Genomic DNA, 16149 nt, shown 5'->3' on the forward strand with positions numbered 1-16149 from the left:
ATTTTCCTCAAACCTTCACCAATATATTTTACTATTTTATCTGCTATTTTTACAACAAAGTTTTCTTCAGGGTGAACTTTCCCTTTAAAGAGGGATGATTACATGTATGTTTGTCTACATCAAAACATTTTTTGCTGAGCCTATAAGTAAATCCATGCTTTCAGCTAGAAAACATGCTCCAAATAATATTTTTCTTCTATATTGTTTTCGATATTTCAATTTACCTTGAAAATCAGGCAAAGAGTGAAATATTTCGATTTAGAGAAACATAATTACTACCCAGCCTCGTGGACCCTCCTCAGTTAAAGACACATTACAGATAGAGAAAATCACATTCAAGATTATACTTGTCCTGTAGAAGGGACTTTTATGTGAAAAAAAAAACACAGTATAATTCTTCTGACAGCGCCTCCCCCGCTAAATAAACATAAATAAATAGTTCTATAGTAGCACAGTAAACAATGGTTAAATCGTGAAGAGTAAAACTTTTCATGTACTTGGAAAATAAGTGCAAAAATGCAAATGGGTATTCATGCAAATAATCAACATTATGTGACAGGAAGGAAGAGTTAAATGCAGATACACCTTAAAGAGAAATTCCAGTAGTTGCAGTTAACACTGATTTCATGAGAAAGTCTGTAAAACAAGGCTCAATTGCCAGTATATCATCGAGGATCTAGATCTGGTACAGTTACATTAACTGGACTTTGTGAAATCTTGAAATCTACGCTGAAAAATGTCCACACCGAAAATCCCCAACACAGATAAGCGCACGTGGGACAATGTATAATTATTGCTTAGGGCGTCGGGCCCGACGCCCTACCCGAATCCCGTGCTTATTTGCTGATTTCTCAGCAATTACACAATTTCTTCCAGAATCCTTTGGCACATGCGTTTTATTTATACAAAAAGACACTTTAGTGGTCATTTCACTGGATTCTGTACGAACTCATTTTGATATCGTTACCAAAACTAGCATTTACACCTTAAAGGTTAAAGAAAATCAATAACTTTCAGATAAATCAATTTTTTAATGAAAATTGATACTATTTTGGTGTGATGTACAGGTCTACAAACCAAAAAATACTAAAAAGCCATCAAACTTTGTATTCTTGCATGGAAACAAACATTACATGTTGATGTACCATTGACCTGCAAACAGGCAATAATACCATTTAGTTTTCAGAGGCTACTTTTCCCCAGCTATTGGCTGAATGTGCAACATTGTTGAAGCTTTAACATTGCTGTAAATGGGAGTTTTTCAGGGCCATGGTTGGATGGAATGATGGACTGGGACATGGAGAATTTTTTTTTTCATTACCACAGTCCTCAAATTGGCAATCCATGACTGGTTTTTGTGGACAATGCTCAAAATACCTGAATAAAATCTTGAATAATGTATTTTCAGTTACCTTATGTAACCTCTCAAAACTGCACCTTATTCTAGTTCACAGGGGAATTTAAGAAAATATGATAATTCTAATTAACATGTAATTAACAAAATGTTTTAGGATTATTTCCTTAAGATTGTAATTTTATATCAATATTACTACTGAAGTGGTCAATATAAAGGTAAATAGAGACTCTCCAAACTTTCACAATTACCAAATGGGATGTCACGAGACCATACGGAAAGCAAATTTGTTGGGTGTTGACTAATTAGCAATTTACCATCAAATCAATGACCATTCCAACATCATTGCAGGTATGGTAAAATCGAAGAAACAATAGTGGAGAAAAGGTCAAGATGTCTGATGTCCAGTAACAGTACCGTGAAACGGTGCCATGTTTATCCTTTAATTACAATGTACATTTTATTACAAAGCACATTGGCCCATATTCTGAAGATAAGTTGAATTAGATCGCCGGTCTAAAGTTGTGGTTTAACTTTTGATAGCCAATTGTCAAATAAATATGGAACAGTAGGGAGTCATGTTATTGGCTCAATTGACACACATCATTCTTAATTGTTAGGGGATGATGAAAACGATAGTTGTCTTCACTACTACAGAATTAGAAAGAGTAAAATGAACACCAAAGATATTCTGGCTTCCCATAATTAAATTTAATCAATCTTTACCTTCCCATAATATAAATTAAAGTGGACTACAAAATCCACTCAGCCATTGTAATTTATCGTCAAATAGCAGTCTTATGTCTTTCCTCTTTCACTGCAGTATTTCTTACATATGTACAATTTGCATTTCACATCCATCTTCCATATGCACCCAGCCCTCCACTTCAACCATTTGTTCCTTCAGTTCCTCTGCTTCTACTTCCTTCTCCTTCATCCTTTCATCATCATCCTCACTCCTCACTCCCGTCATCATCATCCTCATCACCGGATTCTGATCCATCTGATGACAGCAATTCCATAAGACTCGAATCATCATCTTCGTCAAATTCTGATGCATCCTCATCGTCGTGAGGAACATTCTCATCGTCGTCATCGCTCTCGACCTCGCTATCTAAATCATCCGAGGAGTTTGAGTCTGTTGGAGGGAGCTGTGCTTTGGGAGTCTTGCCTTTACGAGGTGACTTCTGCCTCACACGGCCATTGCCCTTGATTTCAGCCTACAACAAAAAATGAAATCAATATTAATCCTATGTCCATGCACAGATGAAAACCAGCACTTCATTTCTCCCCCCCCCCTTTTTTGGAAGGGGGCTGTATCTCAAATTATTAGATTGCATTTAGGAATAATTTGTATAGATCTATCAACATGTGATAAGGTCTATGGCCTATATTTTTCTTTAAAGGACAAGTCCACCCCAACAAAAACTTGATTTGAATAAAAAGAGAAAAAATCAACAAGCCTAACACTGAAAATTTCATCAAAATCGGATGTAAAATAAGAAAGTTATGGCATTTTAAAGTTTCGCTTATTTTCAACAAAATAGTTATATATGAACGAGCCAGTTACATCCAAATGTAAGAGTTGATGACATCAGTCACTCACTATTTCTTTTGTATTTTATTATATAAAATATGAAATATTTTGATTTTCTCCTCATTGTCATGTGAAATAAAGTTTCATTCCTCCCTGAACACGTGGAATTCCACTATTTTAACATTTTGTGCTTTAGGCAATGAGGTCCTAATCATCAAATTCGTAAAAATTGAAATATTGTATAATTCAAACAATAAAGAACAAAAGAAATCGTGAGTGAGTGACGTCATCGACACTCTCATTTGGATGTAACTGGCTCGTTCATATAACTATTTTGTTGAAAATAAGCGAAACTTTGAAATGTCATAACTTTCTTATTTTACATCCGATTTTGATGAAATTTTCAGCATAGTGCTTGTCTGATTTTTCTCTATTGATTTAAATCAACATTTTTCTGAGGTGGACTTGACCTTTAATGTTCTCGATAAATTTTAGTTTTCTACATCTCATCTTAATATTATTCCAAAGCATCCCATTGGGTCCTATTAGTCCGGCAGCCCAGGAGGTTTATTCAACCGAAAGCCGGACAAGCAAATGACCCCATAGCTGGATGGCATGGACCTTGAAGTTTACAAAAATGCATTGCTGCCGGGTTCTGTGCGTGGTCTTCCCTCCGAAATGACGTAATATATGACGTCACTACAAAATGGCCCTATTTCACCATTTTTCAGACATTCTACACATAGCATGAAGTCAAGGGAGAATATCTCAGCCAAATCATGCTTGTTTTGTATGAAACTTTCACAATATATTGTTCAAGTAGTGCACAAGAGATACGCAAAATTTCACGAACAGAAATTATTGTTTACATATGCAAATTACGTAATGAAATTTGCATATCATTAGTTTTGGAGATTTCTTGCATAAAAAAATTGTCGAAAATCGATTCAGAAATTTATTTTCTTTTTTGGTGTACTTTATTTGATAATTTTCCTCTCAAGCATTGTATCATTGTCTTCATCTATATCTCTACTTTAAGAAAATATATAACAGTAATTGAAAAAGTCATTATAGACTGTGATTTCAGCCCCCTTTTCAATATGGTGCGCACATAGAAATCGTGCGTTTTGGGCCTATTTTCACCATATAGCTGAGGTGGGCGACCGATATGCCTACTTTATTAGTGCTTCTTGCATTTTGCATGATATTAAATCTTCCAAACAACATATTTTCATCTTCATTTTGAATCTGGTGATACATCAATGATTTCAGCACAGATTGATTGCCCATTAGGCAGTCTATAGGCTACGTTTTCAGCCTCGTTTTCTGATGATATATTTTGAAATAAAATTTATCCCGAAATGGGCATGATTTTGGTCAAAAATTTGCATGAGCATTGATCTGTTCAATCATTAACATCAACAACTATTTCAAAATATCAGCATTCGACACGAAAGAGGATATAATATACCGACAATACTGTAACGCTTCATGACCAAGTTAAAGGGCAAATACCATTATTACCCATTTATTGGAAAATATGCCACTTTGGAGCCCATATTAAGGCAAAAAACGTTTCTGATATGGAATAAAGCCACTTTCATTCTTTTTAAACTACATGGAGATAAGTGGGGTAGAGTTTCCTCTATTTGCTACTAGCATACTGAAGCATACCCCCTTCAGGGAGCGTCGAAATCACCCACCCTTTTTCATATTTTACCTATTTGTGGGAAAATATGCTTTTTCAAGCCCCCATTGAGGCAAAAAGTGTTGCAGCTACGTAGTACGGCCACTTTCATTGTTTTTAAAGTATGTGGAGACAAGAGTAGAGTTTCCTCTATCTGCTACATATAAAGAAGTGCTGGTACAGTAAAGCCTACCACCTTTGGGAACTGCCAAAGTTACCCGCCCCTTTTACGTAATTTGCAAATTCATGGGAAAATGTGGTATTTTCGAGCCCCCATTGAGGCAAAAGGTGTTTCTGCTATGTAGTAAAACTACTCTTATTGCTTTTAAACTATATGGAGACAAACGAGTAGAGTTTCCTCTATCTGCTACATATAAAGAGGTGTTGGCATATTGGAACATACCCCCCTTAGGGGGTCACCAAAATCACCTACCCTATTTCATATTTTAATTATTTATGGGAAAATATGCTATTTTCGAGCCCCCATTGAGGCAAAAGGTGTTTCTGCTATGTGGTAAAACTACTCTTATTGCTTTTAAACTATATGGAGACGAAAGAGTAGAGTTTCCTCTATCTGCTACATATAAAGAGGTGTTGGCATATTGGAACATACCCCCTTGGGGGGTCGCCAAATTCACCTATCCTATTTCATATTTTAACTATTTATGGGAAAATATGCTATTTTCGAGCCCCCATTGAGGCAAAAGGTGTTTCTGCTATGTAGTAAAACTACTCTTATTGCTTTTAAACTATATGGAGACGAAAGAGTAGAGTTTCCTCTATCTGCTACATATAAAGAGGTGTTGGCATATTAGAACATACCCCCTTAGGGGGTCACCAAAATCACCTACCCTATTTCATATTTTAACTATTTTGGGGGAAAATATGCTATTTTCGAGCCCCCATGGAGGCAAAAGTGTTTCTGCTATGTAGTAAGGCCGCCTTTATTATTTTCAAACTATATGGAGACGAAAGAGTAGACTTTCTTCTATCTGCTACATATAAAGAAGTGCTGGTACAGTAAAGCCTACCACCTTTGGGAACTGCCAAAGTTACCCGCCCCTTTTACGTAATTTGCAAATTCATGGGAAAATGTGCTATTTTCGAGCCCCCATTGAGGCAAAAGGTGTTTCTGCTATGTAGTAAAACTACTCTTATTGCTTTTAAACTATATGGAGACAAAAGAGTAGAGTTTCCTCTATCTGCTACATATAAAGAGGTGTTGGCATATTGGAACATACCCCCTTAGGGGGTCACCAAAATCACCTACCCTATTTCATATTTTAACTATTTTGCGGGAAAATATGCTATTTTCGAGCCCCCATGGAGGCAAAAGTGTTTCTGCTATGTAGTAAGGCCACCTTTATTATTTTCAAACTATATGGAGACGAAAGAGTAGACTTTCTTTTATCTGCTACATATAAAGAAGTGCTGGTACAGTAAAGCCTACCACCTTTGGGAACTGCCAAAGTTACCCGCCCCTTTTACGTAATTTGCAAATTCATGGGAAAATGTGGTATTTTCGAGCCCCCATTGAGGCAAAAGGTGTTTCTGCTATGTAGTAAAACTACTCTTATTGCTTTTAAACTATATGGAGACAAAAGAGTAGAGTTTCCTCTATCTGCTACATATAAAGAGGTGTTGGCATATTGGAACATACCCCCTTAGGGGGTCACCAAAATCACCTACCCTATTTCATATTTTAACTATTTTGCGGGAAAATATGCTATTTTCGAGCCCCCATGGAGGCAAAAGTGTTTCTGCTATGTAGTAAGGCCACCTTTATTATTTTCAAACTATATGGAGACGAAAGAGTAGACTTTCTTTTATCTGCTACATATAAAGAAGTGCTGGTACAGTAAAGCCTACCACCTTTGGGAACTGCCAAAGTTACCCGACCCTTTTACGTAATTTGCAAATTCATGGGAAAATGTGGTATTTTCGAGCCCCCATTGAGGCAAAAGGTGTTTCTGCTATGTAGTAAAACTACTCTTATTGCTTTTAAACTATATGGAGACAAAAGAGTAGAGTTTCCTCTATCTGCTACATATAAAGAGGTGTTGGCATATTGGAACATACCCCCTTAGGGGGTCACCAAAATCACCTACCCTATTTCATATTTTAACTATTTTGCGGGAAAATATGCTATTTTCGAGCCCCCATGGAGGCAAAAGTGTTTCTGCTATGTAGTAAGGCCACCTTTATTATTTTCAAACTATATGGAGACGAAAGAGTAGACTTTCCTTTATCTGCTACATATAAAGAAGTGCTGGTACAGTAAAGCCTACCACCTTTGGGAACTGCCAAAGTTACCCGACCCTTTTACGTAATTTGCAAATTCATGGGAAAATGTGCTATTTTCGAGCCCCCATTGAGGCAAAAGGTGTTTCTGCTATGTAGTAAAACTACTCTTATTGCTTTTAAACTATATGGAGACAAAAGAGTAGAGTTTCCTCTATCTGCTACATATAAAGAGGTGTTGGCATATTGGAACATACCCCCTTAGGGGGTCACCAAAATCACCTACCCTATTTCATATTTAAACTATTTTGCGGGAAAATATGCTATTTTCGAGCCCCCATGGAGGCAAAAGTGTTTCTGCTATGTAGTAAGGCCACCTTTATTATTTTCAAACTATATGGAGACGAAAGAGTAGACTTTCCTTTATCTGCTACATATAAAGAAGTGCTGGTACAGTAAAGCCTACCACCTTTGGGAACTGCCAAAGTTACCCGACCCTTTTACGTAATTTGCAAATTCATGGGAAAATGTGGTATTTTCGAGCCCCCATTGAGGCAAAAGGTGTTTCTGCTATGTAGTAAAACTACTCTTATTGCTTTTAAACTATATGGAGACAAACGAGTAGAGTTTCCTCTATCTGCTACATATAAAGAGGTGTTGGCATATTGGAACATACCCCCCTTAGGGGGTCACCAAAATCACCTACCCTATTTCATATTTTAATTATTTTATGGGAAAATATGCTATTTTCGAGCCCCCATTGTGGCAAAAGGTGTTTCTGCTATGTGGTAAAACTACTCTTATTGCTTTTAAACTATATGGAGACGAAAGAGTAGAGTTTCTTCTATCTGCTACATATAAAGAGGTGTTGGCATATTGGAACATACCCCCCTTGGGGGTCGCCAAATTCACTTACCCTATTTCATATTTTAACTATTTATGGGAAAATATGCTATTTCGAGCCCCCATTGAGGCAAAAGGTGTTTCTGCTATGTAGTAAAACTACTCTTATTGCTTTTAAACTATATGGAGACGAACGAGTAGCGTTTCCTCTATCTGCTACATATAAAGAGGTGTTGGCATATTGGAACATACCCCCCTTATGGGGTCGCCGAAATCACCTACCCTTTTCCATACTTTACCTGTTTATGGGAAAATGTGCTATTTTCGAGCCTCCATTCAGGCAAAAAGCGTTTCTGCTATATGGTGAAGCCAGTTTCATTCTTTTGAAACTACATGGAATTAAAGGAGTAGACTTTCTTCAATCTGCTGCTAAAAAGTGGTTGCACAGCTAAGTCTATCCCCTCCGGGGGTTCCGAAAGTCACCCACCCCTTTTCCATATTTTTTCCAATATGGGAAAATCTGCCAATCTTGGGAGCCTCTGAAGAAGGTAGCAGTCGATGTGCCAGCACTTTTTTTTACATGTAGCTGATAGAAAAAAATGCCTCTTCTTTTATTTCCGAGTGGTTTCCAAAATCAAAGCTAGCTTTACTATATAGCAGAAATGCCCTTTTGTCTGAATGGGGGCTCAAACATTGCATTTTATTACAATAAAGAATGAAAATAGACATATGTAACTGATAAAGAAGATCCTACTTTGTCATCTTTATGTGGTTACAAAACAAAAACAAGGGCTTTACCGCAGGCAGAAACGCTGTTTGCCTAAAAATTACTAATTTTCCGAGAAACTGGCAAGATACGAAAAAAAGATTGGGTGACTTTGGCAGCCTCCTGAGGGGTACGCTTTGCTATACCCCAATTTCTTTATATGTAGCTGATAGAGAAAAGTGATTTAAAGGAAAAAAAATACATACTCAAAACAAAATTTTACCACATTGGGGGCTCCGAAAAGCACGATATCATAATAGTCAAGCTATGGATAATGGTATGGTACTGTATGTAACATTTTACTGGTTCCTGTGGGAGTATGCTTTCAGGTGCCCGAGAGTAATTGCATGAAAAATGAAAATGCAGAGCAATGCCTCGAACTTGTATCTTTTTCAAGAGATTTAATTATCATAAAAATCGCTTTGTGTAGAAAATGCATTTTACCCTCATACACATGATACAAGTAATACATACCTTTCTATCGATCGCTAAGTACGTTATTTTCTGCTGTTAGGCACATCAACAAAGGCGATCGGATGCAAGATGAAACAGATAGATGTCAATGCACATGAACATTTTGGTTCAAAATTTTTGATGAATTCTTTTTTTTAATATATTAACCGGACTATTCAGAAAACAATTTCAACCGATTTCTACTATCCAAATCCTAGTGAAATGCGTATTGATTTAAAATTTCCCATTGTCAGACTTTGTGCAATGAAATATGAAAATAATTGATTTTCATTAAAAAAAGTCCAAGAGGGCCGCCAAAGATAACAATTTTGAACTCCGTTGGACACGATTTTGAGAAGGGAACATCAAGATTCATTAACTAGACACTTTAGGCAAATACCAAAACATTGAGTGAAAAATATTTTGATGGTACATAGAAACCCCCTTATCCGACTCGACTAGAACGATGCAGTCATACATGGTATAGGTTCGTTGTTGAAAACTAGGCTGAAAACGTAGCCTATAGACTGCCCAGTGGGCAATCAATTTTTGCTGAAATCATTGATTGATCACCAGAGACATAATTAAGAGGAAAACATGTTGTTTGGAAGATTTAATATCATGCAAAATGCAGGAAACATCAATGAAGTAGGCATATCATTCGCACACCTCAGCCATATGGTGAAAATGGGCCAAAAACGCACGATTTCTACGTGCGCACCATATTGGAAAGGGGGCTGAAATCACAATCTATAATGGCTTTTTCAATTACTGTTATATATTTTCTTAAAGTAGAGATATAGATGAAGACAATGATATTATGCTTGAGAGGAAAAATATCAAATAAAGTACACTAAAAAAAGAAAATATATTTCTGAATCGATTTTTGACAATTTTTTATGCGAGAAATCTCCAAAACTAATGACATGCAAATTTCATTACGTAATTTGCATTTGTAAACAATAATTTCTGTTCGTGAAATTTTGCATATCTCTTGTGCACTACTTGAACAATATATTTTGAAAGTTTCATACAAAACAAGCATGATTTGGCTGAGATATTCTCCCTTGACTTCATGCTATGTGTACAATGTCTGCAAAATGGTAAAATAGGGCCATTTTGTAGTGACGTCATATATTACGTCATTTCGGAGGGAAGACCACGCATAGAACCCGGCAGCAATGCATTTTTGTAAACTTCAAGGTCTATGCCATCCAGCTATGGGGTCATTTGCTTGTCCGGCTTTCGGTTGAATAAACCTCCTGGGCTGCCGGACTATATAATATGCCAAACCTATCAAATGAAATATTAATACTTACTGAAATTATGGAATACTTTGATTTTTATTTTAAGAACATAATGGCCCTGTAACAGCGTTCCATGCAAACCTTGCGGGCAACAATTTTTGCTACCCGCAAGTCGCCCACATTGACAGTATCTTGCACGTACGGTACATGTATCTTACACACAGTTGCCCACGGAAGTGCACTTAAGTCTGATTTGAAAGTAGAAAGTTTTGAACATGCTCAAAACTTGCGGGCAATCACTTGCAACTCACCCATAAGGCTTGCAAGGGACGATGTGACATGGCATTAACAAGTGCAAGTATAGAGCAAAGGGTCATAGGATATTACAAATTTATAAAAACATATTATCTAGGCTTGTGCCACCTGCTGTAGTTAGTTTCTTCTCAGTCAAGTTCAACTAATGCTAGAGTGGTGGCACTAGTAGTACTAAAGCAATATTCCTTTTAGAGGGAGCACTTCATAACCTAAATTGTCAGTTATTTCCGGTAAATAATTTGCTCTCAGGCAATCAGATGCAACAATTTGTATAAAGCTTTATCCCATTTTTAAAAAATGAAATGCTTCCCTTGCCAATAAACTCCTCACCAGATTCTTGACAGCCCACGATAAGACTTGCTCACAATCATCAGCCTTCATACGGTCCACCTTGTGAATCAGAGGTTGGGAAGTCCTGTGACAAACTCCAAGATGTCTCAGAATCTTCAGCATCTATAAGGACACACATGCAAATTCTTATATAAGATCTCATACTGGGTTATCTAAGTTTAATCAGAAACTAAACCTAACAATATAAGTGCTCAGCAAGTCAGACAGATTTTATATTCACAAAAACACTACTTCCTCGATAGTAAAAGTGGCTAGGACAACCCAAGTTGACTTCTTAAGTCTTCACCAAGATTTAAGAATGGAGCTATCAGCTCCATGGTTAAAAATATTGGAATATTTCAAAAACTTAACCTAAGGTTAAGATTTAATGTTCCAATATGCTAAGCCTCTTAAACTTTATACCCAGGTCTCAGTTGTTGTGCGGACGACCAATTTTCAATTATAGCCATTTGGAAAAATTAACAAGCAAATCGCATCAATTTTTAGTACAAAATGTTAGACAATTTTATAGAGAACAAAATTGAAGAAGATTTCAACTGTGGTACTGAATTCATATTTTTGTGTAATCCAAAGACTAAAGAAATAAAAAGTAATATTGAAAATTACAGTTACAGACACCTAACCCCCATCCTACAGCTTACATTTGTGGCTAATTATTAGCTTTATTTTAATTCATATAACACAGAGAAAAATATAATTCATGTTTTTTTTTCCACAAACCGTTTCATGACTGCCATATCTGTGGAAGAGGAGGGCAAGGATGTTCATCACAAAGCCAAACTTTCTCTCTCGTCTTGTATAGAGCGGCAAGGTCATCATCAGCCCTAACCTTGGTCTTATACGCCTCTTTGTAGAACGACTAAGGATATCAAACAATAATCAAGTTTACTTAGGGTACAGCACATGTAAGTCTGCCTATACAGTTGAATCTTTATGGACCACGATATCTGCTCGACTTAGAAGAGGGTAACTTTATCTAACATGATAATCTGGTCTAAGAAATTGCTTCGACTTTAATGATTATTTGACTTATGGAACTGAAGGTCAACTTAGGTAGAGTTACATGTACCTGTAACCGGCTGCAAAAAGGTAAAGAAAATGATATTGATAAAAAAAGCTGAAAAACCAATAAACATCCAAAGGGCGATTCCACACTAGAACTTCAAAAATATCATAAATTTCAACATGCTTTCAATAAGTCATAAGTAGTGTAATATTTTACTATGATACCTAAATTTTATGAAAATTATGAGTTTTAACCAAAAGTGAAGACAGATATAGTTATTTGGGGGAGAACAATGGAATTTTAAATTTTCAATAATTTTGCTCATTGAATAGTCAAGTACAAATTCCACCTGAAACAATTATTTGCAAAGCAAGAGAAGATTGAAAATATTGCAGGTCAATAGAATAATATATCATTGATGGTTCCAAATAATATCTACAACATTTTCATGATCCATAATAGGGGCAGCCCTGATTTTTCCGAACCTATTTTTGGCAATGTCCCGTACGACACATGACAATGCAAAAGTTTTTCCTACAATTTTATTTTTGATGATGCAATTTCATAAAATGAGTTTCTCTTTGTTTGACCCATGGGTGATCGATTTATCCCATAAGGATCTAATTACTGTCCTTCATTTTTCAATTATTGTCCTATTAAAAAATGTCCCGTACGACACACGCTGTGTCGTACGGGACATGTCCCGTACGACACACAATATAATAATGCATCTAATTGCAGGATTTGGATTCAGAAACCATAAATAGTAGGCATATTTAAATTCATTTAATTGATTTAACATAAAGTGAACTGAAAAAGTACTTTGTTTATCTCCATAGAACATGAAATAGGTGATTCTAAACATTTTAATTGATTTCATGTAGGCTTATTCTTTTGTGAATCCCTTCAGCTAAACTGGTGATTTTCACTGATCAGAGCAGGTTAATTTCTTTTCATTGAGCATGAAAAGAAAACTTTTATATTTCAACCTAGCCTCGAAGATGACTTCCTCTTGCATGCTAATGTGGAATTATTATAAGATGTAAAAAAAATCATATCAATCATCATGATCATCTATTTGGACTTCCCTTGATGATCACTATTTTTTATATACAATATTGAAACTCCTTACGTTTTTCAAGTTGTAAAAAAAATCTTGAAAATAAGACAAACCATATGGTTTCATGAAATGCAGATGGGTTTGAAAAAGTAGAACCGCATTTCTTTAGACAAAAAAATTGTGACCAAAAAAAGGGAAAAAAGTGACAGTTGTGACATATATCATGTAGATATACATTTTATATAAAAAATCATAACATCATGATCATTTTAGCCCCATAATTTACACAAAGTTTCATTCATTTATTGTTTAAATAGTGTTTGGAAATCATCAATTAGTTCCCTAAAATATAACTTCACACAAAACCTGAAGTTTTTCAGCTCATAAAAATGCTGTGAACACTTGTACATTTCCCATCATGAAAAAAAATATAACATATTACTCCCAATTGTATATATTGAGGTTACTTAATTGTATTGTCCTGAATGACTGCTTATTAAAAGATTATTCATAAATAAGCAAGAATTTAGGGGCAATGCTCCTTCTGATTGATAAAAAGTTCATGTTTATTTATTCAGGCTGCCCAGTACAACACGCAGTGCCTGTACAACACACAGGTGTCCCGTACGACACACAAGTGTCCTGTACGACACACAAGTGTCCCGTACGACACACAATTGTCCCGTACGACACATTATTTTGTTTATGATATATTGACAGAAATATTCACCTAATAGCGGTTTCTGACCTAATGAATGACTTAGTGTGATGGGATTATCATTATCATCAGCCAAATAATGTGATTGAAGAAGTCAAAGTGACATAAAGTAAGAAAGTTTGGCTTCAATTTAGAGATGTCCCGTACGACACATTTTGAATGTCCCGTACGCCACAATGTTCTCGAAAATTATAATTTGCTTTATTTATTCATGAATGTTTATTTTGCTTTCTTTTGTAAATGTGTTTGTTCTTGGGTAATTGAGTGTCAATTTGAGTTCAGTTTCTATGAAATTTATCTGCCCAACTCACAGACTTTTGAGTACAAACTTGAGGTTTCTAAAAAAGCCACTTTTTCTGCGTCCGTACGACACATTACTATTTTTAATCTGTATTATACAGGATGTGAATTCAAGTCATGTTAAGTCTTGGTTGTTCTTACACTCTGGTAGTAGTTGATGACCACCTATAGTTACTGGAATATTTTTTGTTTTTTCTTGTAAAAAACTGTCAAATGTTCTCTAAATGTCCCGTACGACACGTATGGAATCACCCCAAAAAGCAAAATACTCCTGATTTTGAATAGCATTGTTCATGAATTGAAAAAAAATTCAATAATTCAGCCTACAAATACACAGCAAGCATCTATTTTGTTATGTATTTTTTTTATTTGTGACCCACCCACTAAAATAAAGTGCAGGGAAAACAAGACAGGTCACAATTTTCTATTTCACATTTTAAAATATCTCTGGGTCAACTGTCAGAAAGCAAAGTTTGATTAAAAAACAGACAAAGAGTTGACCGAATGATGCATTAAACACATAAACCAGAAATAATGAGTTGCTGTCTTGATCTCTCTACCTTGAGTTTGGCAGCATAGCTGTTGTCCCTTTCCTCGTCTCCATTGAAGCAAGGCAAGCAGAATAGAATGTTGGCATTTCAAGTGCCATCTTCTTCAATTCCTTCTTCCATGAAAAGTTTTTGATGTCACTGATACTGTCGGTTTCTTTCGAACATTTCTCTGCCGTCTTGCAAAAGTAATATGCTTCCTTGCGTATCTTCTTCTCCATCAATCCTTGGAATGCTTTCTCGGCCTTATCCGATCCATTAATAATGAGGCTAAAGGCTTTATGATATCTGTACTGGATGAGGTATGCTATGGCCTTCTTCATGAAGTTCTTGTGCCCACCATTTTTGCACAGAACGGACACCGTTGGCTCCAACTTCATAAGTTTTCGTCTTCGTTCTGAACAGAAATCACCAGACTCAAATTTTGATTGATGATGGTTCATAGTATTCTGGACTTCTTCCAACTTCCTCTTGCCTGATCTTCTATCATCTTTATGAGTTTTCCTTTTTGACTTTATAGTCGATCTAGGATTATTTATGTATTTTCCTTGAGGACCACTCCTTAGCCTCATATCCCATTCTATTTCTGTCTTTAAAAGTTGTTCTCTCTGTCTGAGTGTAGTTCTGAGAAGACGGAAGCAAGAATCACAAACATGACCGTCGTCTGGAAAATTAAATTTGTCACTAAATTCTGGCACGGCCTTGGATAAAGCTGCGGTGACATCTACATCAAAATTTAGTCCCAGTTGTGACTTTAGTGAAAATCTCTTGTAACCTTTCTTCTTCGTTTGAAATCTTTTGCCGCAAGCGACACATTTTCCAGGATTCCCCATGTTCGTTTTCACAGAGCAGCAGGCGAGTGAATACTGGCAGAGCGTAAAATGTGACCAAATTACGCCGAGCCGGTCGGGCTAGAGGTTCTTTAAATTACCGCTCACAATCTAGCTACAAGTCAAGCGAATCCCGTCCCTCTACGTTCTATCATCTACATTGATCAGCTGGCTCAAGCTGTTTAGCTTTTTCACCTGTGTCCCACGCGTTGTTTTATTTGTTGGATCCTGAACAGTCGTCTTTCATGAATGATTGCATTTGTTCTTCTTTCGTTATGGATGTAAGTATCAAGTCTTTGATACAGTGGAACTCACTCAATAATTATATATTCGTAATTTTTAGGATTTAGTTGTTTTAGAGAAGAACTTGCATGATTGAAAACATGGTGGCCAATTTATGATCTTTTATATCTGGGCCAGTCTGGGGGAGGGGGAGTGGCGCGGCTGTGTGTGTCCGGACAGGTTGTGTGTTTTAGAAAGTCATTTGGAAAAAATTACAAGCGAAGTTTCATCTATTTTTAGTACAAAATGTTAGGAAGTATTATAGACTCTTTGTAAGATGGTCTCTGAACTTGACAGGGGGGGGTGTCCAATGGCAATGACCAAACAGTCTTTAAAAGTCAATGTTTTTCTCAACATATTAATGTCACTCATTCAATATTATAACCACTTGTTCACTGCTACCACGTGCACCCTGCCTGGCCTGTGACGTGGTGAATCTGCAGGTAGGACTATGGTATGCCAATGTTGTACAGAGCACACACTTCAAAAAATCATTAAAATATCACTTTTGTGACCAAAATTACTAATTTTCATACAGTTGCAATTTATTTTTCCTAAGTAACTTGGGAATAATTTTTGTATTCACCAGAGCGCTGAAAAACTTGAATTTT

General features: G+C 36.2%; 1 protein-coding gene across 1 annotated transcript; it reads right to left on the minus strand.

Annotated features, from left to right (window-relative positions):
- Window positions 1–1173: 1173 nt before the first annotated feature.
- On the minus strand, window positions 1174–15354 carry LOC121422480. Its single transcript, XM_041617554.1, has 4 exons — window positions 14439–15354; window positions 11515–11653; window positions 10774–10896; window positions 1174–2574 (listed from the first exon to the last, which is right to left on the minus strand). The coding sequence occupies exons 1-4, from the start codon at window positions 15257–15259 to the stop codon at window positions 2308–2310; spliced, it is 1350 nt and encodes a 449-aa protein (XP_041473488.1). The 5' UTR covers window positions 15260–15354; the 3' UTR covers window positions 1174–2307.
- Window positions 15355–16149: the final 795 nt, after the last annotated feature.

Source organism: Lytechinus variegatus, chromosome 10 (genome assembly GCF_018143015.1).
Source record: "Lytechinus variegatus isolate NC3 chromosome 10, Lvar_3.0, whole genome shotgun sequence".
NCBI classification, from domain to species: Eukaryota; Metazoa; Echinodermata; class Echinoidea; order Temnopleuroida; family Toxopneustidae; genus Lytechinus; species Lytechinus variegatus.

Excerpts from the sequence above, each read along its gene's own strand:
- LOC121422480 (XM_041617554.1), bottom strand. The coding sequence starts at position 15,259 with ATGGGGAATCCTGGAAAATGTGTCGCTTGCGGCAAAAGATTTCAAACG. Across the intron at positions 11,654-14,438 it reads GCTATGCTGCCAAACTCAAG|TCGTTCTACAAAGAGGCGTA; the intron begins GTAGAGAGATCA and ends TGATATCCTTAG. Across the intron at positions 2,575-10,773 it reads CGTGGGCTGTCAAGAATCTG|GCTGAAATCAAGGGCAATGG; the intron begins GTGAGGAGTTTA and ends TTTTTGTTGTAG.